At 41.8% G+C, this 27,060-nt stretch overlaps 1 protein-coding gene across 2 annotated transcripts in view; it reads left to right on the top strand.

The window, feature by feature from the left end:
* LOC139376571 (plakophilin-3-like) overlaps positions 1-17,559 on the top strand; it is a 46,252-nt gene extending 28,693 nt beyond the window's left edge. For both annotated transcript variants that reach the window (XM_071119327.1, XM_071119317.1), the window contains 8 exons: positions 128-302; positions 3,300-3,417; positions 3,649-3,813; positions 4,392-4,574; positions 5,121-5,274; positions 5,647-5,842; positions 7,568-7,655; positions 14,717-17,559. In XM_071119327.1, the coding sequence (XP_070975428.1) occupies positions 128-302; positions 3,300-3,417; positions 3,649-3,813; positions 4,392-4,574; positions 5,121-5,274; positions 5,647-5,842; positions 7,568-7,655; positions 14,717-14,758 (1,121 nt within the window). In that variant the 3' untranslated portion in view covers positions 14,759-17,559. The remainder of the gene's footprint in view (positions 1-127; positions 303-3,299; positions 3,418-3,648; positions 3,814-4,391; positions 4,575-5,120; positions 5,275-5,646; positions 5,843-7,567; positions 7,656-14,716) is intronic.
* Positions 17,560-27,060: the final 9,501 nt, after the last annotated feature.

Below are 27,060 nucleotides of genomic sequence, written 5' to 3'. Positions count from 1 at the left end.
TACAACGAGAAAAGTATGTTATGAAGATGCAATTTGCCCGCTGAGAATCATGCTTTCTATGATGTGTTTGTGAACCACCCTGGGCCCACTTTACTGAGCGTGCGTGTCTCTCTGGGTTTTCTGTCAGGTATTCTGTGGAACCTGTCATCCAAAGACAACCTGAAGGAGAAACTAGCCAAGGAGACGCTAGCTGAGCTCACAGAGACGATTCTGATCCCGCTCTCAGGAAGTGGAGACTCTGAGGTCATCCATCAGAGCCCCTCTGAGGTTGACATCTTCTACAACACCACCGGATGTCTCAGGTACAGTACACTATAGTATAGTACAGTATAATACACTATAGTACACTATAGGATAGTACAGTATAATACACTATAGTACACTATAGGATAGTACAGTATAATACACTATAGTACACTATAGGATAGTACAGTATAATACACTATAGGATAGTACAGTATTATACAATATAGTACACTATAGGATAGTACAGTATAATACACTATAGGATAGTACACTATAGTACACTATAGGATAGTACAGTATAATACACTATAGGATAGTACACTATAGTACACTATAGGATAGTACAGTATAATACACTATAGTACACTATAGGATAGTACAGTATAATACACTATAGTACACTATAGGATAGTACAGTATAATACACTATAGTACACTATAGGATAGTACAGCATAATACACTATAGTACACAATAGGATAGTACAGTATAATACACTATAGTACACTATAGGATAGTACAGTATAATACACTATAGTACACTATAGGATAGTACAGTATAATACACTATAGGATAGTACACTATAGGATAGTACAGTATAATACACTATAGGATAGTACACTATAGTACACTATAGGATAGTACAGTATAATACACTATAGTACACTATAGGATAGTACAGTATAATACACTATAGGATAGTACAGTATAATACACTATAGTACACTATAGGATAGTACAGTATAATACACTATAGTACACTATAGGATAGTACAGTATATTACACTATAGTACACTGTAGGATAGTACAGTATAATACACTATAGTACACTATAGGATAGTACAGTATAATACACTATAGTACACTATAGGATAGTACAGTATTATACACTATAGTACACTATAGGATAGTACAGTATAATACACTATAGGATAGTACAGTATAATACACTATAGTACACTATAGGATAGCACAGTATAATACACTATAGGATATTACAGTATAATACACTATAGTACACTATAGGATAGCACAGTATAATACACTATAGGATATTACAGTATAATACACTATAGTACACTATAGGATAGCATAGTATAGTACAGTATAATACACAATAGTACAGTATTTATTAGCTATAGTACAGTGTAATACACTATAGTATAGTACAGTATAATACACTATAGTACACTTTAGGATAGTACAGTGTAGTACACTATAGGATAGTACAGTATAGTATAGTACAGTATAATACACAATAGTACAGTATTATAAGCTATAGTACAGTATAATACACTATAGTACACTATAGGATAGTACAGTATAATACACTATAGTACACTATAGGATAGTACAGTATAATACACTATAGCACACTATAGGATAGTACAGTATAATACACTATAGTACACTATAGGATAGTACAGTATAATACACTATAGGATAGTACACTATAGGATAGTACAGTATAATACACTATAGAAAAGTACACTATAGTACACTATAGGATAGTACAGTATAATACACTATAGTACACTATAGGATAGTACAGTATAATACACTATAGGATAGTACAGTATAATACACTATAGTACACTATAGGATAGTACAGTATAATACACTATAGTACACTATAGGATAGTACAGTATATTACACTATAGTACACTGTAGGATAGTACAGTATAATACACTATAGTACACTATAGGATAGTACAGTATAATACACTATAGTACACTATAGGATAGTACAGTATTATACACTATAGTACACTATAGGATAGTACAGTATAATACACTATAGGATAGTACAGTATAATACACTATAGTACACTATAGGATAGCACAGTATAATACACTATAGGATATTACAGTATAATACACTATAGTACACTATAGGATAGCACAGTATAGTATAGTACAGTATAATACACAATAGTACAGTATTTATTAGCTATAGTACAGTGTAATACACTATAGTATAGTACAGTATAATACACTATAGTACACTTTAGGATAGTACAGTGTAGTACACTATAGGATAGTACAGTATAGTATAGTACAGTATAATACACAATAGTACAGTATTATAAGCTATAGTACAGTGTAATACACTATAGTATAGTACAGTATAATACACTATCGCACACTACAATATAGTACAGTATAGGGTAGTACAGTATAATACACAATAGGATAGTGCAGTATAGTACATTATCGTACACTACAGTATAGTGCACTATAGTACAGTATTATAAACTGTAGCCGTGGAATACACTATATTATAATACACTCTAGTACACTATAGTACACTATAGTACAGTGTAATACACTATAGTACAGTAAAATACACTATAGTGCAGTATAATACACTATAGTGCAGTGTAGTACACTATAGTGCAGTATAGTACACTATAGTATAGTATGTACAGTACACTACATAGTTCACTGCAGTATAGTACACTAGTATAGTACACTATAGTACACTATATAGTTCACTGCAGTATAATACACTATAGTACACTGGTATAGTACAGTATAGTACACTACATAGTTCACTGCAGTATATTACACTAGTATAGTACACTATAGTACACTATATAGTTCACTGCAATATAGTACACTAGTATAGTACACTATATAGTTCACTGCAGTATAGTACACTAGTATAGTACACTACATAGTTCACTGCAGTATAGTACACTAGTATAGTACACTATAGTACACTTTATAGTTCACTGCAGTATAGTATACTATAGTACACTATATAGTTCACTGCAGTATAGTACACTATAGTATACTAGTATAGTACACTTTCTGTTATTCTTGTTGTTCTTCTCATTCTTCACATTATTTTTCGGGTAAGGACACTGTTCTCACCTACACTATAGAGTTCCATGTCAGCTCTGATTTCTGTTTGACTATCCCGTCCCTGACCTCTCACCCTGCTGTCCCCAGGAACCTCTAACCTCTCACCCTGCTGTCCCCAGGAACCTCTAACCTCTCACCCTGCTGTCCCCAGGAACCTCTAACCTCTCACCCTGCTGTCCCCAGGAACCTGAGCTCAGTGAATGAGAAGACCAGACGTCAGATGCGCGAGACCAACGGTCTGGTGGATGCCCTGGTAGGATACATCCAGGCCTCGGTACAGGATGGCAAGGTGGAGGAAAAGGTGAGGCCAAGCACATTGTAGAATAATAATTTCATTATCGATTGGATATATATATATATATAGTGCCTTTCCAGATGCTCAAAGCGCTTTGCAACGAAAGGGGGAACTCACCTCAACCAATAATTTCCTACCTAGGTGATGCCACAGCAGGCATTTTGCACCAGACCCCTTAACAGACATCAGATTATCTAATTTGAGTATGGACCTAATCATTTTTCTGTATGTTTCCAGGGTGTGGAGAACTCTTTATGTGTCCTGAGGAACCTCTCCTACCAACTGTACAGTGAGATCCCGCCCTCAGCCCAGCTACGTCTGGAAGGACCAACCAGAGGCCAGGAAACAAGCAGGAGTGAAGCCATTGGTTGCTTTACCCCTCAGAGCAAGAAAGTCAAAGATGTATGTATCTCACTGTCAATCCTCTTATAGTCTTCTGGTCCTCCTTCTTCCGTCGTCGTTGTTCTTCAATGTTCTTGTTCTTTTGTCAGTTTAGCAGTTGAACCTTAATTGTCTTAATTAATGGTGTTCAGAATGACCCTAATTGTCATAATTAATGGTATTCAGAATGACCCTAATTGTCTTAATTAATGGTATTCAAAATGACCCTAATTGTCTTAATTAATGGTATTCAGAATGACCCTAATTGTCTTAATTAATGGTATTCAGAATGACCCTAATTGTCTTAATTAATGATATTCAGAATGACCCTGATTGTCTTAATTGATGGTATTCAGAATGACCCTAATTGTCTTAATGGTATTCAGAATGACCCTAATTGTCTTAATGATATTCAGAATGACCCTAATTGCCTTAATGGTATTCAGAATGACCCTAATTGTCTTAATGGTATTCAGAATGACCCTAATTGTCTTAATGGTATTCAGAATGACCCTAATTGTCTTAATGGTTTTCAGAATGACCCTGTCTGTGTGAAAATGTAACTCCTTTATCACATTGACTCCTTTCCCTTCTGTCAGAGGAAGAACCAGGACATGGCTACGTTCACGGAGGTGGCCCGCGTACCCAAGGGTCTGGAGTGGCTGTGGCACCCCCAGGTGGTGGGGCTGTATAACAGCGTGCTGCAGGGCTGTGAGAATAACTCCACTACCCGCGAGGCTGCAGCCGGGGCTCTGCAGAACATCACCGCAGGAGACAAGAGGGTGAGTGTTGAGAGTTGCCCATGCCAATGGGCGATTCAGCAGCCAGAGCAAGATGTGATTGGGGTTACAACGTACAGTGACTTAAGTAGGTTGGGAACACTGTCTCAACGCTCTTAGAAAATAAGCTGTCCCCTTTGAAGAACCCTTTTTTGGTTCCAGGGTTCCAGGTAAAACACCTTTGGGTTCCATGTAGAACCCTTTCCACAGAATAATCTACGTGGAACCCAATAGGGTTCTACCTGGAACCAAAGGGCTCCAATGGGGACACCCTAATAAGCCTTTTGGAACCCTTTTTTATCAAGGTGTAGAATGACCTCTCTCTCTCCCAAGAGAGGGAGCAGCTCCAAGTCAGATCACTGACACGGATCAGGTTGATAACTCTGTCCAGAAACAAGCCCTATCCCAGACACTTGTGGGGATCTGAAGATTTTAGCAAATCTATGGGGGTAGGGGTTGTTTATGGACAAGGCGAAATACAGCATTTAAAGTGTTCTTGACTTGGACATACCTTTCAATGAATCTCTCTCTCTCTCTCTCCATCCTCAGTGGGCGGAGGTGCTGAGTCATGTGGCTCTGGAGCAGGAGAGGATGCTTCCTGTGATGTTGGACAAACTGAGGACCAATAATGACCTGGAGCTGAGATCCCTCACCGGCTTCCTCAGAAACCTGTCACGCCATGCCAAGGACAAGAACGCCATGGGTCAGTAACCATAGACAAAATACGTGTGTAACGCAGTAGTACCTTTGACCTTTGACCCACTTCAATACAAAAGTAGTTGTAATTTTGTCACAGATGGGAAATTGGTTGCGGCATACGGTTTCTTATTAAAACATGACATCACGAGAACAGCAGATCCCGGCAGAAATCAGACTTTCATGGATATTAGGGATTGATTTCATGGCAATGTGATATTTGCATTAACATTTGCATTGCACATGTGGAACACAAAGTTAGAATTTGTCCTTGAATGACATATAAGTGAAACCAGCTGGGAGGGGGCATTTATTTCATATTAGAGCAAGGACCAACAACACAACTACAGGTCAACCAATAAAACGTTCCTCTCTCCAGCCACAAAGGTAGTGAACAACCTGGTGACCGAACTGCCTGCTGACGGTCAGCAGAAGGAGCCGTCGAGCGATGTGGTGGTCAACATCTGTGGAACGTTGAACAACCTGGTGACCTCCAGCTCCATCGCAGCCCGGGACATCGCCTTCTTCGACGGGCTGCAGAAACTAGTGGCCATTAAGAACTCCCACGACAGCAGGTATGGAATGGGAGGAATATTGGTAGCAATGTTTCTGCTGGTATTTAACCTGGTGTGTAATAGAAACTGGTGGCCTGGCTTCCCGAGTGGCTCAGTGGTCCAAGGCACTGCATCACAGTGCTAAGCTGTGCCGTTAGAGATCCTGGTTCGAGTCCAGACTCTGTCGTAGCTGGCCGCGACCGGGAGACGCATAATTGGCCCATCGTCGTCCGGGTTAGGGTAGGGTTTAGCCAGCAGGGATGTTTTTGTCCCATCGCGCACCAGTAACTCCTGTGGCGGGCCGGGCGCAATGCACGTTGACACGGTCACCAGGTATACGGTGTTTCCTCCGACACATTGGTGCTTCTGGGTTAAGGGGGCATTGTGTCAAGAAGCAGTGCGGCTTGGTTGGGTTGTGTTTCGGAGCTCCCATGACAGCAGGTATACGGAAAATGAGTAGGAATGTTGTGACAAAAGATTTTACTGACCACGTGATTTGACCAGGAAATGTCCAGGGTTCGAGTGTGAATGGTAATAGTAAAGGCGAGAGTAGACAGCCCTGTCTGGTTCTGCAACAGCGAGGAGTTAGACTTGTTATTATGCATACAGGCTCTCGGCTATACTAGTGCCTAGAGTTTTTGCTGGTCAGTTATTATGAGTGATATCCATTCAGATGGTCACTTCCTCACTACTGGTCCCCATAGTAACAGTGTTTGCTAGAGGAGTGGATACGGAATACAATTTGCATACTATATACCACCTTTCAGACAATTTGGTAACACATTTCCCAAGCATTTACCCAGCCTGTCCCTGCCCCAAGCACACAGATGTAGTATTATGAGGCCATGACTGAAATGAGAAGAATAACCTTCTCTTATAATGCTCCTTGGTCTTGGAACAAGCTACAAAATACGTTAAAGCTGGAGGATTAATGTTTTGTCTTGTGTAGTGTGTACACACTGACTACTTCCTGTTGACATCTTGCCAGGTCCCCTTCAAAAAATAGTATCCCCCCCCCCCCCTGGTTAAGTGAAGGTTAAATAAAAGGTGAAATAAAAATACAAGTAAATGGGTAGAAACAATCGAGACATACCTAATTTCACTCCCATGATAAGGATGCTAACCTCTCCAACTAGGACAATGTCTACTTGATCAGCCCAGGGTATATCATATTTACTGTTCCTGGTATATCATATTTACTGGCCCTGGTATATCATATTTACTGGCCCTGGTATATCATATTTACTGTTCCTGGTATATCATATTTACTGGCCCTGGTATATCATATTTACTGGCCCTGGTATATCATATTTACTGGCCCTGGTATATCATATTTACTGTTCCTGGTATATCATATTTACTGGCCCTGGTATATCATATTTACTGGCCCTGGTATATCATATTTACTGGCCCTGGTATATCATATTTACTGTTCCTGGTATATCATATTTACTGTCCCTGGTATATCATATTTACTGTTCCTGGTATATCATATTTACTGTTCCTGGTATATCATATTTACTGTTCCTGGTATATCATATTTACTGTTCCTGGTATATCATATTTACTGGCCCTGGTATATCATATTTACTGTTCCTGGTATATCATATTTACTGTTCCTGGTATATCATATTTACTCTTCCTGGTATATTGATTGGTAACAGGTATATAATATTTACTGTCCCCCAGTGTATTGATCAGTAGCAGCTTTGATAAAATATAATCTTTATGTTGTCTCTCTTGTAGTCCTGGGAAGCTGAAAGCATCCAAAGCAGCGGCCACAGTCCTCAACAACATGTTCCAATACAAGAAGCTGCACAAGGACTACAAACAGGTGAGAAACACCCCTGGAGAATGGTAGAGAGGAGGATCATAGACTACTAGAGAATGGTAGAGAGGAGGATCATAGACTACTGGAGAATGGTAGAGAGGAGGATCATAGACTACTGGAGAATGGTAGAGAGGAGGATCACAGACTACTGGAGAACGGTAGAGAGGAGGATCATAGACTACTGGAGAATGGTAGAGAGGAGGATCATAGACTACTGGAGAATGGTAGAGAGGAGGATCATAGACTACTGGAGAATGGTAGAGAGGAGGATCATAGACTACTGGAGAATGGTAGAGAGGAGGATCATAGACTACTGGAGAATGGTAGAGAGGAGGATCAAAATCAAATCAAATCAAATGTATTTATAAAGCCCTTCTTACATCAGCTGATATCTCAAAGTGCTGTACAGAAACCCAGCCTATAACCCCAAACAGCAAGCAATGCTGGTGTAGAAGCACGGTGGCTAAGAAAAACTACCTAGAAAGGCCAAAACCTAGGATGAAACCTAGAGAGGAACCAGGCTATGAGGGGTGGCCAATCCTCTTCTGGCTGTGCCGGGTGGAGAACATGGCTAAGATGTTCAAATGTTCATAAATGACCAGCATGGTCGAATAGTAATAATCACAGTAGTTGTCGAGGGTGCAGCAAGTCAGCACCTCAGGAGTAAATGTCAGTTGGCTTTTCATAGCCGATCATTAAGAGTATCTCTACCACTCCTGCTGTCTCGAGAGAGTTGAAAACAGCAGGTCTGCGACAGGTAGCACGTCCAGTGAACAGGTCAGGATTCCATAGCCGCAGGCAGAACAGTTGAAACTGGTGCAGCAGCACGGCCAGGTGGACTGGGGACAGCAAGGAGTCATCATGCCAGGTAGTCCTGATGGCATGTTCCTAGGGCTCAGGTCCTCTGAGATAAAGAGAGAATTAGAGAGAGCATACTTAAATTCACACAGGACACCGGATAAGACAGGAGAAGTACTCCAGATATAACAAACTGACCATAGCCCCCAAACACATAAACTACTGCAGCATAAATACTGGAGGCTGAGACAGGGGGGTCAGGAGACATCCGATGATACCTCCGGACAGGGCCAAACAGGAAGGATATAACCCCACCCACTTTTTCAAAGCACAGCCCCCACACCACTAGAGGGATATCTTCAACCACCAACTTACCATCCTGAGACAAGGCCGAGTATAGCCCACAAAGATCTCCACCACGGCACAACCCAAGGGGGGGCGCCAACCCAGACAGGAAGATCACGTCAGTGACTCAACCTTCTCAAGTGACGCACCCCTCCTAGGGACGGCATGAAAGAGCACCAGTAAGCCAGTGACTCAGCCCCTGTAATAGGGTTAGAGGCAGAGAATCCCAGTGGAGAGAGGGGAACCAGCCAGGCAGAGACAGCAAGGGCGGTTCGTTGCTCCAGAGCCTTTCCGTTCACCTTCACACTCCTGGGCCAGGCTACACTCAATCATATGACCCACTGAAGAACTGAGTCTTCAGTAAAGACTTAAAGGTTGAGACCGAGTCTGCGTCTCTCACATGGGTAGGCAGACCATTCCATACAAATGGAGCTCTATAGGAGAAAGCCTTGCCTCCAGCTGTTTGCTTAGAAATTCTAGGGACAATTAGGAGGCCTGCGTCTTGTGACAATAGCATACGTGTAGGTATGTACGGCAGGACCAAATCAGAAAGATAGGTCGGAGCAAGTCCATGTAATGCTTTGTAGGTTAGCAGTAAAACCTTAAAATCAGCCTTTGCCTTAACAGGAAGCCAGTGTAGGGAGGCTAGCACTGGAGTAATATGATCACATTTTTGGGTTCTAGTCAGGATTCTAGCAGCCGTATTTAGCACTAACTGAAGTTTATTTAGTGCTTTATCCGGGTAGCCGGAAAGTAGAGCATTGCAGTAGTCTAACCTAGAAGTAACAAAAGCATGGATAGTTTTTCTGCATAATTTTTGGGCAGAAAGTTTCTGATTTTTGCAATGTTACGTAGATGGAAAAAGGCTGTCCTTGAAACAGTCTTGATATGTTCCTCAAAAGAGAGATCAGGGTCCAGAGTAACGCCGAGGTCCTTCACAGTTTTATTTGAGACGACTGTACAACCATTAAGATTAATTGTCAGATTCAACAGAAGATCTCTTTGTTTCTTGGGACCTAGAACAAGCATCTCTGTTTTGTCCGAGTTTAAAAGTAGAAAGTTTGCAGCAATCGACTTCCTTATGTCTGAAACACAGGTTTCTAGCGAGGGCAATTTTGGGGCTTCACCATGTTTCATTGAAATGTACAGCTGTGTGTCATCTGCATAGCAGTGGAAGGTAACATTATGTTTTGGAATGACATCACCAAGAGGTAAAATATATAGTGAAAACAATAGTGGTCCTAAAACGGAACCTTGAGGAACACCAACATTTACAGTGGATTTTTCAGACAAACCATTCACAGAGACAAACTGATATCTTTCCGACAGATAAGATCTAAACCAGGCCAGAACTTGTCCGTGTAGACCAATTAGGGTTTCCAATCTCTCCAAAAGAATGTGGTGATCGATGGTATCAAAAGCAGCACTAAGGTCTAGGAGCACGAGGACAGATGCAGAGCCTCAGTCTGATGCCATTAAAAGGTCATTTACGACCTTCACAAGTGCAGTCTCAGTACTATGATGGGGTCTAAAACCAGACTGGAGCATTTCGTATACATTGTTTCTCTTCAGGAATGCAGTGAGTTGCTGCGCAACAGCTTTTTCTAAAAATTTTGAGAGGAATGGAAGATTCGATATAGGCCGCTAATTTTTTATATTTTCTGGGTCCAGGTTTGGCTTTTTCAAGAGAGGCTTTATTACTGCCACTTTTAGTGAGTTTGGTACACATCCGGTGGATAGAGAGCCGTTTATTATGTTCAACATAGGAGGGCCAAGCACAGGAAGCAGCTCTTTCAGTAGTTTAGTTGGAATAGGGTCCAGTATGCAGCTTGAAGGTTTAGAGGCCATGATTATTTCCATCATTGTGTCAAGAGATATAGTACTAAAACACTTGAGTGTCTCTCTTGATCCTAGGTCCTGTCAGAGTTGTGCAGACTCAGGACAACTGAGCTTTGAAGGAATACCCAGATTTAAAGAGGAATCCGTAATTTGCTTTCTAATGATCATGATCTTTTCCTCAAAGAAGTTCATTAGTTTATTACTGCTGAAGTGAAAGCCATCCTCACTTGGGGAATGTTACTTTTTAGTTAGCTTTGTGACAGTATCAAAAATACATTTCGGATTGTTCTTATTTTCCTCAATTAAGTTGGAAAAATAACTGATGTTTGTCCTCTGACGTCCTTGGGTAGGCAGAGGGAGTCTGGAAGGGCATCAAGGAATCTTTGTGTTGTCTGGGAATTTATAGCACAACTTTTGATGCTTCTTTTTTTTTGTTCTGAGCAGATTATTATATAGTTAGATTTGATTAAATATAACAGAACAGTTGACCTAGAATGACATTCACTCTCATAGGATGGGTTGCCAAAAATAACTAACTGAAAGCCACATCCCCCTAATAAGCCACGAATATGACTCGATTGAGGTATACAGTATGTCACTGTGCTTCTATGGCTATATGCACCAATGGTTAATAACGAGTAGTGAGGGGGATTTCTTGTATGATTCCTCTCCTTTTCCTGTTGCTCTATTTTCAACTACAGTAACTACAAGGCTGTCTGTCTTCTCTTGTCTGGTAGGGGAATCAGAGCTGTTTATCTGTCACACACACACACACACACACACACACACACACACACACACACCTGCACGTCAAGTAAATGATTAGTGCTTATCTATAATATACAGTTGAGAAACAATCCACTAAAACATTCCCCTCATAGTGAATGGATGACTGGAAAACCCAACCCTCATCCCTGTGTCTGCACGTGTGTCTGCACGTGTGTCTGCACGTGTGTCTGCGGTAGTGCACCTATGTCTGTTGTGCATGTTTGCCTTGAGGATGGGAGAGGGGGGGTCCATTAACTAGCCTTGAGGATTGGGGGGGTCCATTAATTAGCCTTGAGGATTGGAGGGGTCCATTAACCAGCCTTGAGGATTGGAGGGGTCCATTAACCAGCCTTGAGGATGGGGGGGGGGGTCCATTAACCAGCCTTGAGGATGGGAGAGGGGGGGGTCCATTAACCAGCCTTGAGGGGTCCATTAACTAGCATTGAGGATTGGAGGGGGTCCATTAACCAGCCTTGAGGATGGTGGGGGGTCCATTAACTAGCCTTGGGGATTGGGGGGGGGTCCATTAACCAGCCTTGAGGATGGGGGGGGATCCATTAACCAGCCTTGAGGATGGGGGGGTCCATTAACCAGCCATGATGATTGGGGGGGTCCATTAACCAGCCTTGATGATTGGGGGGGTCCATTAACCATAACCAGCCTTGAGGATGGGGGGGGGGGGGGGTCCATTAACCAGCCTTGAGGATGGGGGGGGTCCATTAACTAGCCTTGAGGATGGGGGGGTCCATTAACCAGCCTTGAGGATTGTGGGGTCCATTAACCAGCCTTGAGGATTGGAGGGGTCCATTAACTAGCCTTGAGGATGGGGGGGTCCATTAACCAGCCTTGAGGATTGGAGGGGTCCATTAACTAGCCTTGAGGATGGGGGGGGGGGGGGTCCATTAACCAGCCTTGAGGATGGGGAGGGGGTCCATTAACCAGCCTTGAGGATTGGGGGGGGGGGGGTCCATATTAAAATAAAAATACTTCCCTAACTGTTCCTATTTCCTGTAGTCTGTATGTTCACACACAAAGACACCCAGGGAGTGGCTTGCTAGAATGATTGCTGTTTAGATGGTGGTCTGCCTCGCCTAAAGGGTGCAGCTCTCTCTCTTTCTCTCTGTGTGTCTCTCTCTCTCTGTCTCTCTCTGTCTGTGTCTGTCCCTCTGTCTCTGTCTCTCTTGATGCTCCATCACTCGCTCACTCTCTCTCAATTCAATTCAATTCAATGGGCTTTATTGGCATGGGAAACATGTGTTAACATTGCCAAAGCAAGTGAGGTAGATAATATACAAAAGTGAAATAAACAATAAAAATGAACAGTAAACATTACACATACAGAAGTTTCAAAACAATAAAGACATTACAAATGTCATATTACGTATATATACAGTGTTGCAACGATGTACAAATGGTTAAGTGTACACAAGGGAAAATAAATAAGCATAAATATGGGTTGTATTTACAGTAGTCTCTCCCTCTCTCACAGGGCATTTCCTGATGAACAAGTCCGAACACTCCTACTATATTTAACTCCCTCAGTACCTGCAGAACTATTTCAACAGTTTCATCTTACAATAATCTATTCAAAACATTGATTGGTAGCAGCTATATAATATTTACTGTCCCCCAGTGTATTGTCATGTCTTTACTATCATTAAATTAAGACTTTTCGTTTTTATCAAAGATTCTCTGTAATTAGCATTTCGTGATGAACTAATCAGGCAAATGTAATTAACTAGGAAGTCGGGGCACCAAGGAAAATATTCAGATTTCAAAGTTATAATTTTAATAATAATACAACTTTTCAGATCTTTTAATATCTGATCAATTAGCCTTCTTAATTAATGAATTATTTATTTACCTCACGTTAGTCTCATTCCAAACGTTGTAAATTGTTGGTTATCTGCACGAACCCAGTCTTCACTATGAGTCATGCATACATCAATTGTCTTAAATCATTTATTTACTAACTAAGTAATTCACAGAAATGCATAAACAAACAGTAGATTTGTTACAAGGAAATGATAACGGAGTTTCCCTAGTGGGATAAACCGGCATCGCGGCTTGGTGGACAAAAGGGAAGTGGGGGTCAACTGAGAGAAGACAACACACAGTTGATAATTATAACAATTGAAATGCTAATCCTTTGCACATGAACGCTCACTCATTCGGGAACCATTGTAATGAATATATATATTTACACTCAGTGTGTCGTTGTGATCTCTGTTGAAAAGTTTGTTTCTGTTGGAGAGTTTGTCCGTCTCTCTCTGTCTGGTTTAAACGGATACTTCAGAGTAACATTCAGCGATGTTGTTGTAGAATGGATGTTTCGGCGGTTGTCGATTCTTTGCGTCTCAATGATAACAAATTCCTAGCTGCAGACTAGTAATTAATATCAAAGACTTGTTCTTATTCTGTCGGTATCAATAGTCTAAGAGTTTAACCACGTCGGATGGTTAAAAGATTCAGCAATCGTCTCAAAACATGGCCCTCTCATTATCGAAGTAAGCTGGTCTGCAACCTTTGTCCTCTCGTAATTGAGAGAAACATGGTCTCCTGAGAAATTCTCAAAGTGGGGGTTTTATTCGGGAGTTGCAGAAAAGGCTGTCTCATGACGCCAGGTCCGAACTGGGCTCATGGGCGGTCCTCTGATTTAGTTAAACTCAAAAGGGAATTGGAGTTTCCTTCATTAAACAGTCCAAAATCACATTACACAATTTTACAAACAGTATCCTCTTCACTCATCCATCTTATACAACAATTAGATTTAAACCTCATATCTGATGCTATTATATAAACAGCGTTATGGTGATGTGACTGTATTGTCTCCCATGAGTGTCACAAACTGGTACCAAACGGACCAGTTCGTAGCTGGATTCTTCAACGATCTTTTTTTTATACCTTCTCCAGAACATAAATGTTGTTCGAACCTCAAGTTCTGTGAGGTGGAAGAAATTCCTTTGTTTCTCTATGAAAATTCACTCTGTCTCTATATTGTGGCCATGAGGAGATCATCTCCTCCAGGATTTTTCGACCTCTCTCTGACCACAGCAGCCTGTGTGTAGGAGGCAGGGAGAGGGGGGTGGGGCTTGCTGTACCCAAAAAGGGCAACGTCATGACAGTATTGATTGGTAGCAGCTATATAATATTAACTGTCCCTGGTGTTTAAATATTACAGTTTTGTCTTGTATCTTGAAAGAACAGTCAAACTGAAAGCCTACAACACAACGCCAAGTGGACAGCGTAACAGTTTGAGATCATCCTTCAGATATATGTCCTGACAAAATGTCTCTCATGTTTGTGTTTTACAGAAAGGATTCACACGACCTGACTTTGCAGACGTGACCATCTAAAAAGGAACTCTCTTTCTGTCAAGTGGCTGGAAACACGTGAACACTTCAGTGATCAAGGACCGTCTGTCAAACTGAGAACATGGAGCTAGATGGACTACACTACAGAGTTAGATGGACTACACTATAGAGTTAGATGGACTACACTACAGAGTTAGATGGACTACACTACAGAGTTAGATGGACTACACTACAGAGTTAGATGGACTACACTACAGAGTTAGATGGACTACACTACAGAGTTAGATGGACTACACTACAGAGTTAGATGGACTACACTACAGAGTTAGATGGACTACACTATAGAGTTAGATGGACTACACTATAGAGTTAGATGGACTACACTACAGAGTTAGATGGACTACACTACAGAGTTAGATGGACTACACTACAGAGTTAGATGGACTACACTACAGAGTTAGATGGACTACACTACAGAGTTAGATGGACTACACTACAGAGTTAGATGGACTACACTATAGAGTTAGATGGACTACACTACAGAGTTAGATGGACTACACTACAGAGTTAGATGGACTACACTATAGAGTTAGATGGACTACACTATAGAGTTAGATGGACTACACTACAGAGTTATAGATGGACTACACTATAGAGTTATAGATGGACTACACCCTTGTTTTAATGCCGTATATGTATTCAATGCTGTATGTTTGAATGTTTTATGTTGAACGCTGTATGGACTTCATGGTGGATTCAGGGACTTTTTTTTCTCTCAATGCAACAAATCATACTGCTGTAACTAATCATGACTCTTACAGTTTCTCCTGCCCCACCCAGAGATGGTTTGGCATCAATCCCAAAGACCTCTGTGCGCCGTTATGTTAACCTGGTCCCAGATCTGTTTGTGCTGTGCAGCCAACTCCTATGGTCATTGTCACAAGACGGCACACAACTGATCTGGGACCAGGCTACTATTTTGTAGCTTAACACTGACTTGGTACCAAAGCAGCTGTTACAGCCCCCACCCATGGCTGACTACAGATAGCAGCTACTGTAAGGGACGGCTTGCTCTGTGGAATGAAACTGTTCTCTTTTATACCATCAATGGTGCTTGTACTAAAGTGGTTGAATTATTGATGTTGTTCATTGTGTTTTTGTATTCGTTTTTTTTTGTGTTGTCTAGGGGGTTTATTTCTCAGACAAAACCAGAATATCACGGCGTTATAATGAGTTATAAACCAGAGTAATCACTGAGAGTTACAATGAGACATAAATTAGAACTTGAATGAATGTTTTTATGAATGTGTGGGGGAAAAACGGAACTACTGACACCTGCATGAATGTCCTGGAATTATGATTCAGCTTTACAGGAACTACTATGAAGTAGCCTACATGTTGAATATAGATTTATAAATGGATCCTTTCTTGTTTTCAACAACGTTAGTTTTACAAGTTAAGCGGATTTGTCATATCAAACTCATATGTCAATGCAATGTTTTAAGTTGATCACTTGCCATGACATACTGTTTGTTTTAATGTCTGGGGTGTTGTCATGTATTTTATGGATCAAGGCAACAAACATAGTCCAATATTTATGTTTTTAAGGCTTTGAAGGGGGGGGGGGGGGGGAGCATGCGTTCGTTGTTATTCTCTTTAAGAGAATGCTGCGATATCGGATTTGTATCTTAAGCATAATGTAAATATAACATGTTTTGTAAACAGAGCATACAAGTGCAATGGGGTCCCAAATGATTGACATCCCTGATAAAGACGAGTAAAACTAACTGTCTAAAAGACATAATTCATATACGGAGCTATTATTTTATTATTTTATACTATACTGATACAACACCACAGGTGGGCGTGGCCAAAGTGCTCTGTTTTCATGTCATCTGACCACAGCACTGGTTCCAATCCAAGTGCCAATGCAGTTTATTCAACTCCAGGAGTTTACATTTGTTGGATAACAGTCAATACTACAGTAGAAAAATAAGTCTATATATGATGTGAGCAAATGGCGTGAGGAGGCAAGGCAAAAAATAGGCCATAGTAGCAAAGTAATTACAATTTACACTGGAGTGATAGATGTGCAGATGATGATGTGCAAGTTTGAATTGAAGAGGGCCAGTCCATAAATGCAGATGAAGGATATCAAAGATCTGGAAAGATTCCGTATGGAGGAACAGTCTAAGATCCCTCCCAATGTATTCTCCAACTCATAAAACATTTTACAGAAAAGCTCAGTGCTGTTATCCTCGCAAGGTGAGGTATTGAAAGGTATTGAAAACGGGTGTCAATAATTGTTTTATTACTTGTTAACAAGATCTGTTTGTCTGAGCAATTGTAGTTGTATTCATTAGTATAATTTCCCACATTTTTTGGATCATACAATATTGCATTTTACATTTTACAATGATTTTATAGAGTCATTTTTGCTCATCTTTATCAAGGGTGTCACTAATTGTGGACCGCACTGTATTTAAATAAGACGTTCCTCCTGAAAGGTCTTTTGTTCAACTCTATTTTTGGTATTGATATATATATATATATTCAATGGGTAAATATAAAGCAAATTTATATATTTGAACTCTATTCTCTTCGTAAAGTATGTTCTAATGAATATTGGTATTAGAATAACATGAATGTTTTGATAAAATATATTTCATGCGTTGACATCTGATCTGCTGTGTCTATAATTGGACCATGAGACTACGCTTAACTCTGTCTACCATATGGAAAACCTATTTTTTTATTTTCACGTTGTGCTTTTTAACTGTTCACTGTGGATGTGTGTCAAATACACATCATATTTTATAACTAATAAAGACCAAGTAATTAAATGGGTTTTGTTATTGAGATTTCATATCAACAAGGGTCAGTAGTTTTTCTTGACCAAGTTGCCTGACTAACAGTTGACCAACTTACCTGACCAACAGTTGACCAAGTTACCTGACCAACAGTTGACCAAGTTACCTGACCAACAGTTGACCAAGGTACCTGACCAACAGTTGACCAAGTTACCTGACCAACAGTTGACCAACTTACCTGACCAACAGTTGACCAAGGTACCTGACCAACAGTTGACCAAGGTACCTGACCAACAGTTGACCAAGTTACCTGACCAACAGTTGACCAAGTTACCTAACAGTTGACCAAGTTACCTGACCAAGTTACCTGACCAACAGTTGACCAAGGTACCTGACCAACAGTTGACCAAGTTACCTGACAAACAGTTGACCTAGTTACCTAACAGTTGACCAAGTTACCTGACTAACAGTTTACCAAGTTACCTGACCAACAGTTGACCAACAGTTGACCAAGTTACCTGACCAAGTGAGCTGACCAACAGTTGACCAAGTTACCTGACCAAGTTAGCTGACCAACAGTTGACCAAGTTACCTTACCAACAGTTGACCAAGTTACCTGACCAAGTTACCTGACCAACAGTTGACCAAGTTACCCAACAGTTGACCAAGTTACCTGACCAAGTTACCTGACCAACAGTTGACCAAGGTACCTGACCAACAGTTGACCAAGTTACCCAACAGTTGACCAAGTTACCTGACCAAGTTACCTGACCAACAGTTGACCAAGGTACCTGACCAACAGTTGACCAAGTTACCTGACAAACAGTTGACCAAGTTACCTAACAGTTGACCAAGTTACCTGACTAACAGTTGACCAAGTTACCTGACCAACAGTTGACCAACAGTTGACCAAGTTACCTGACCAAGTTAGCTGACCAACAGTTGACCAAGTTACCTGACCAAGTTAGCTGACCAACAGTTGACCAAGTTACCTTACCAACAGTTGACCAAGTTACCTGACCAAGTTACCTGACCAACAGTTGACCAAGTTACCTGACCAACAGTTGACCAAGTTACCTGACCAAGAGATCAAGATCCATTTAGATTTATTAGAAATACCCTCTGAAGACCAGTTTTTTTTTTAGATTTATAAGGATGGCAATGAGTGACTATATTTGAAATAATATTATTAGTTTGGGCCCTAGTTTTTCCTGTTCAGGTCACGTGTTCAGGAAAAACGGCTGCTCTTTCATAACAGGATGAAGCTGCGCCATGCAGAAGACTGCCAGTAGTCGTGTTTGAAAGCATCAATTCTGACAGACTGACTGATCTACATATCAACCCTTGCATCCAAAATAATGGACTCATTATGATTTTGTAGATCAGTGATTCTGAACAGGTGGTGAACTGCAATTGAGTAAAATGGTGGCTCTCAAACACTACTTGTGAGTTTTCAGCCCTGTCCTTTTTATGCAAAAAGCTGGTGCTCAGAGAAGATGGAATTATACAGTTCAAACCTCTAAAGGGTTAACCTTTATATCTGGCCCAACATCCTGGATTAACTCATAGCAGTGATATATGTGCAAAGAGCAAACAACAAGCTGCACAAGAACTCACTACTGTAATGGTCCAGGTTACAAAGTGACTCAGTGCCTCACTACTGCAATGGTCCAGGTTACATAGTGACTCAGTGACTCACTACTGTAATGGTCCAGGTTACATAGTGACTCACTACTGTAATGGTCCATGTTACATAGTGACTCACTACTGTAATGGTCCAGGTTACATAGTGACTCACTACTGTAATGGTCCAGGTTACATAGTGACTCACTACTGTAATGGTCCAGGTTACATAGTGACTCACTACTGTAATGGTCCAGGTTACATAGTGACTCACTACTGTAATGGTCCAGGATACAAAGTGACTCAGTGACTCACTACTGTAACGGTCCAGGTTACAAAGTGTCTCAGTGACTCACTACTGTAACGGTCCAGGTTACAAAGTGACTCACTACTGTAATGGCCCAGGTTACAAAGTGACTCAGTGACTCACTACTGTAACGGTCCAGGTTACAAAGTGACTCACTACTGTAATGGCCCAGGTTACAAAGTGACTCAGTGACTCACTACTGTAATGGTCCAGGTTACATAGTGACTCAGTGACTCACTACTGTAATGGTCCAGGTTACAAAGTGGCTCAGTGACTCACTACTGTAATGGTCCAGGTTACAAAGTGACTCAGTGACTCACTACTGTAATGGACCAGGTTACATAGTGACTCACTACTGTAAAGGTCCAGGTTACATAGTGACTCACTACTGTAATGGTCCAGGTTACAAAGTGACTCAGTAACTCACTACTGTAACGGTCCAGGTTACAAAGTGACTCACTACTGTAATGGCCTAGGTTACAAAGTGACTCAGTGACTCACTACTGTAACGGTCCAGGTTACAAAGTGACTCAGTGACTCACTACTGTAACGGTCCAGGTTACAAAGTGACTCACTACTGTAATGGCCCAGGTTACAAAGTGACTCATTGACTCACTACTGTAACGGTCCAGGTTACAAAGTGACTCACTACTGTAATGGCCTAGGTTACAAAGTGACTCAGTGACTCACTACTGTAACGGTCCAGGTTACAAAGTGACTCAGTGCCTCACTACTGTAACGGTCCAGGTTACAAAGTGACTCAGTGACTCACTACTGTAATGGTCCAGGTTACATAGTGGCTCAGTGACTCACTATTGTAACGGTCCAGGTTACATAGTGGCTCAGTGACTCACTACTGTAATGGTCCAGGTTACATAGTGGCTCAGTGACTCACTATTGTAACGGTCCAGGTTACATAGTGGCTCAGTGACTCACTACTGTAACGGTCCAGGTTACATAGTGGCTCAGTGACTCACTATTGTAACGGTCCAGGTTACATAGTGGCTCAGTGACTCACTACTGTAACGGTCCAGGTTACAAAGTGACTCAGTGCCTCACTACTGTAACGGTCCAGGTTACATAGTGACTCAGTGACTCACTACTGTAATGTTCCAGGTTACAATGTGGCTCTCTGACTCACTACTGTAATGGTCCAGGTTACATAGTGACTCAGTGACTCACTACTGTAATGGTCCAGGTTACATAGTGACTCACTACTGTAATGGTCCAGGTTACATAGTGACTCACTACTTTAATGGTCCAGGTTACATAGTGACTCACTACTGTAATGGTCCAGGTTACATAGTGACTCACTACTGTAATGGTCCAGGTTACAAAGTGGCTCAGTGACTCGTGTTTGCATCTCAATGTAAAAAAAACTGTTTGCATGTTCTTCACAAAGAGGGCAACAGATGCTACTGAGCCAGATGTCTATGTGTCAGGGGAGAAGCTCCAGGTGGTATCTGATTTTAAGTACCTTGGCATCATACTTGATTCCAACCTCTCTTTTAAAAAGCATGTGAAAAAGGTCATTCAGATAACCAAATTCAACCTAGCTAATTTCCAATTTATACGAAATTGTTTGACTACAGAGGTAGCAAAATTGTACTTCAAATCTATGATACTCCCCCACTTAACATACTGCTTGACTAGTTGGGCCCAAGCTTGCTGTACAACATTAAAACCTATTCAGTCTGTCTACAAACAGTCTCTCAAAGTGCTTGATAGGAAGCCCAATAGCCATCATCACTGTTACATCCTCAGAAAGCATGAGCTCTTGAGTTGGGAAAATCTTGTGCAATACACCGACGCATGTCTTGTATTCAAGATCCTAAATGGCCTGGCTCCCCCTCCACTCAGTATTTTTGTCAAACAGAAAACCCAAACATATGGCAGCAGATCCACAAGGTCTGCCATGAGAGGTGACTGTATAGTTCCCTTAAGGAAAAGCACCTTTAGTAAATCTGCATTCTCTGTGAGAGCTTCCCATGTCTGGAATACACTGCCATCAGACACACATAACTGCACCACATATCACACTTTCACAAAATGCATGAAGACATGGCTAAAGGTCAATCAGATTTGTGATCATAATCCATAGCTGTGTGTTGTCACTTTCCATGTTGTCTGTTGTCTGTAGCTTGTGAGGTGTGGAAACACTTTGTTGCTTTTATGAATTTTGTCTTGCTGCTTTTTGTTCTATGTTGCTCTGTCTGTATGCTACGTCTTGCTTGTCCTATGTTGCTCTGTCTGTGTGCTACGTCTTGCTTGTCCTATGTTGCTCTGTCTGTATGCTATGTCTTGCTTGTCCTATGTTTCTCTGTCTGTATGCTATGTCTTGCTTGTCCTATGTTGCTCTGTCTGTATGTTATGTCTTGCTTGTTCTATGTTGCTCTGCGTGTGCTCACTGCTCAATAATTGTCTATATTGTAATTGTTTTTAATATTGTTGTGTGTAGGGGGCAGTATTTTGATGTTTGGATGAAAAACGTACCCAAATTAAACTGCCTATTTCTCATGCCCAGAAGCTATAATATGCATATAATTGTCAGATTAGGATAGAAAACACTCTAAAGTTTCCAAAACTGTCAAAATATTGTCTGTGAGTATAACAGAACTGATATTGCAGGCGAAAACCTGAGGAAAATCCAACCCGGAAGTGCTGTTTTTCCTGAAAGCTCTCTGTTCCATTGCCTGCCTTCACTCCATTTAAAGGGATATCAACCAGATTCCTTTTCCTATGGCTTCCCCATGGTGTGAACAGTCTTTAGACATAGTTTCAGGCTTTTATTTTGAAAAATGAGCGAGAAAGATCACATCGCGTCAGTGGATGGCTGTGTGCCAGCAGCGTTTTGCATGGGCAACAGCTTGGAGCAGACATTTCTCTCTCTCTCCTATTGAAGAAGCTACAGTCCCGGGTTGAAATATTATCGATTATATATTGTAAAAACAACCTTAGGATTGATTAGAAAAAACGTTTGACATGTTTCTACGAACTTTACGGATGTTATTTGGAATTTTCGTCTGCGATGTCGTGACCGCTCGAGCCTGTGGATTTCTGAACATAACGCGCCAACCAAATGGAGGTATTTTGGATATAAAAAATCATCTTTATGGAACAAAAGTAACATTTACTGTGTAACTGGGAGTCTCGTGAGTGCAAACATCCGAAGATCATCAAAGGTAAGCGATTCATTTTATTGCTTTTCTGACTTTCGTGACCAATCTACTTGGCTGCTAGCTGTTTGTAATGTTTTGTCTACTGAGAGAGATGTCCTTCCATAAACGCTTGGTTTGCTTTCGCTGAAAAGCTTTATTGAAATCTGACACGCCAGGTGGATTAACAACACTTGTGATTTCATGAAAATGTAATATTTTTAGTAATTTAATTTGAATTTGGCACTCTGCAATTCAGCGGATGTTGACGAAAATGATCCCGCTAACGGGATGGGTGCATCAAGAATTAAGAAAATTAGCCGGCTGGCTAAAACCGGCACTTTTACTGAAACGTTGATTAATGTCCCTGTAAAAAATAAAATCAACTCATAACTCTGACCCAACCTACTGCATTAACCCTTATATCTGACCCGAACAACAGGATATTTTACCTTTATTTAACTAGGCAAGTCAGTTAAGAACAAATCTTATTTTCAATGACAGCCTAGGAACAGTGGGTTAACTGCCTGTTCAGGGGTAGAATGACATATTTGCACCTTGTCAGCTTGGGGATTTGAACTTGCAACCTTCCGGTTACTAGTCCAACACTCTAACCACTAGGCTACACTCCTTATATGTATATCTGACCCAACCAACTGGATTAACCCTTATATCTGACCTAATCAACTGGATTAACCCTTATATCTGTCCCAACCCACTGGACTAACCCTTATATCTGTCCCAACCCACTGGATTAACCCTTATATCTGACCCAACCTACTGGACTAACCCTTATATCTGACCCAACCTACTGGACTAACCCTTATATCTGACCCAACCTACTGGACTAACCCTTATATCTGACCCAACCTACTGAATTACCCTTCAATCTGGCCCAACCTACTGGACTAAATTGTATATCTGCCCCAACCTAGTGGACTAACCTTGATATCTGGCCCAACCTACTGACTAACCCTTATATCTGGCCCAACCTCCCGGAACATCCCTTACATCTGCCCCACCCCACTGGCCCAACCCTTATATCTGTCCCAACCCACAGGACTAACCCTAACATCTGTCCCAACCCACCGGACTAACCCCTACATCTGTCCCAACCCACTAGACTAACCCCTACATCTGTCCCAACCCACTGGACTAACCCTTACATCTGTCCCAACCCGCTGGACTAACCCTTATATCTGTCCCAACCCACTGGACTGACCCTTATAACTGTCCCAACCCACTGGACTAACCCCTACATCTGTCCCAACCCACTGGACTAACCCTTATATCTGTCCCAACCCACTGGACTAACCCTTATATCTGACCCAACCTACTGGATTAACCCTTATATCTGTCCCAACCTACTGGCCCAACCCTTATATCTGTCCCAACCCACAGGACTAACCCTAACATCTGTCCCAACCCACCGGACTAACCCCTACATCTGTCCCAACCCACTAGACTAACCCCTACATCTGTCCCAACCCACTGGACTAACCCTTACATCTGTCCCAACCCGCTGGACTAACCCTTATATCTGTCCCAACCCACTGGACTGACCCTTATAACTGTCCCAACCCACTGGACTAACCCCTACATCTGTCCCAACCCACTGGACTAACCCTTATATCTGTCCCAACCCACTGGACTAACCCTTATATCTGACCCAACCTACTGGATTAACCCTTATATCTGTCCCAACCTACTGGACTAACCCTTATATCTGTCCCAACCCATTGGACTAACCCTTATATCTGTCCCAACCCACTGGACTAACCCTTATATCTGTCCCAACCCACTGGACTAACCCTTATATCTGTCCCAACCCACTGGACTAACCCTTATATCTGACCCAACCTACTGAATTAACCCTTATATCTGACACAACCTACTGAATTACCCTTCAATCTGGCCCAACCTACTGGACTAAATTGTATATCTGTCCCAACCTAGTGGACTAACCTTGATATCTGGCCGAACCTACTGACTAACCCTTATATCTGGCCCAACCTCCCGGAACATCCCTTACATCTACCCCACCCCACTGGCCCAACCCTTATATCTGTCCCAACCCACTGGACTAACCCTAACATCTGTCCCAACCCACCGGACTAACCCCTATATCTGTCCCAACCCACTGGACTAAGCCTTATATCTCTCCCAACCCACTGGACTGACCCTTATAACTGTCCCAACCCACTGGACTAACCCTTATATCTGTCCCAACCCACTGGACTAACCCTTATATCTGTCCCAACCCACTGGACTAACCCTTATATCTGTCCCAACCCACTGGACTAACCCCTACATCTGTCCCAACCCACTGGACTAACCCATACATCTGTCCCAACCCACTGGACTAACCCTTATATCTGTCCCAACCCACTGGACTAACCCTTATATCTGTCCCAACCTACTGGACTAACCCTTATATCTGTCCCAACCCACTGGACTAACCCTTGTCTCTGTCCCAACCCTTATATCTGTCCCAACCCACTGGACTAACCCTTATATCTATCCAAACCCACTGGACTAACCCCTACATCTGGCCCAACCCACTGGACTAACCCTTATATCTGTCCCAACCCACTGGACTAACCCTTATATCTGACCCAACCTACTGGATTAACCCTTATATCTGTCCCAACCTACTGGACTAACCCTTATATCTGTCCCAACCCACTGGACTAACCCTTATATCTGTCCCAACCCACTGGACTAACCCTTATATCTGTCCCAACCCACTGGACTAACCCTTATATCTGTCCCAACCCACTGGACTAACCCTTATATCTGACCCAACCTACTGAATTAACCCTTATATCTGACACAACCTACTGAATTACCCTTCAATCTGGCCCAACCTACTGGACTAAATTGTATATCTGTCCCAACCTAGTGGACTAACCTTGATATCTGGCCGAACCTACTGACTAACCCTTATATCTGGCCCAACCTCCCGGAACATCCCTTACATCTACCCCACCCCACTGGCCCAACCCTTATATCTGTCCCAACCCACTGGACTAACCCTAACATCTGTCCCAACCCACCGGACTAACCCCTATATCTGTCCCAACCCACTGGACTAAGCCTTATATCTCTCCCAACCCACTGGACTGACCCTTATAACTGTCCCAACCCACTGGACTAACCCTTATATCTGTCCCAACCCACTGGACTAACCCTTATATCTGTCCCAACCCACTGGACTAACCCTTATATCTGTCCCAACCCACTGGACTAACCCCTACATCTGTCCCAACCCACTGGACTAACCCCTACATCTGTCCCAACCCACTGGACTAACCCTTATATCTGTCCCAACCCACTGGACTAACCCTTATATCTGTCCCAACCTACTGGACTAACCCTTATATCTGTCCCAACCCACTGGACTAACCCTTGTCTCTGTCCCAACCCTTATATCTGTCCCAACCCACTGGACTAACCCTTATATCTATCCAAACCCACTGGACTAACCCCTATATCTGGCCCAACCTGCTGGACCAACCCTTAAATCTGGCCCAACCTACTGTCTGCCCTTATGCTGCATTCCTAACCAAGTGAGAAGGTGGTGATTACTAGCTGTGAAGTCATAAAAGTGGTCCTCTATAGCCTAGCCTTATTTGGCCCAGCATTGTGCTTGCAATGCCAGGATAGGGGGTTTGATTCCTGGGACCACCCATACGCATGATTTTAAGTCATGCGTATGTGTGCTATAAATGGCATAATAATATTATTAAATGCACATTGGATGCATGGTTTTATATGTAATATAAACTTCAATGTGTTCGGACCCCAGGAAGAGCAGATGCTGCTAATGGGGATCCCTAATATATACAAATAAATATGTGCTTTGAACTCGTTGAGAAATAAAATGTTTGAATTGCCAACAAGCTGCGTCAACCATAAACTAAAAGTACAGCTATCAGGCTTGGAAGTAAATTACAGTATTAAAAAAACAAACATATTAATAGATAGCTTTTTATAAATAATGTTTTGATTCATAGGGGTTGGGTTAAATACGAGAGACATATTTATAGTTATAGTTATAGACATATAGTTTTGCAACTGACTAGGTATCCCCCTTTCCCTTCCCTTCTTTGGTGCATTTAACTGCCCGAAAATGCCTTTATTGAAGTAATTTCAAGTAGGTGACGTCAGAGGTCAGCATGTGGGAGTAGTTGGAGCCCGGGGATGATAGACAAGTTTCCCACTAGTAATTACCAGTTGTAGGGCCATTCAAGTGGATTGTTTCCAGTGATAGGGAGTGGGAGGGAGGGAGTGGAAGGAGGGTGTGGTTGACCTTAATTACACATACCAAACTAACATCAAAAACATGCATGTCTGGTTGAGGGTTGATGAGAGATGAGCTGCTTCTCCTAGTTTTCATGAGAAATATTACTGTGATGAAAATTCCAAATTGTCTGCATAATCAAATAA

The sequence above is a fragment of the Oncorhynchus clarkii genome, chromosome 2 (genome assembly GCF_045791955.1).
Source record: "Oncorhynchus clarkii lewisi isolate Uvic-CL-2024 chromosome 2, UVic_Ocla_1.0, whole genome shotgun sequence".
NCBI lineage: Eukaryota > Metazoa > Chordata > Actinopteri > Salmoniformes > Salmonidae > Oncorhynchus > Oncorhynchus clarkii.
The sequence above is the reverse complement of the archived record's forward strand: the minus strand, read 5'-3'. Positions and strand labels throughout refer to the sequence as shown.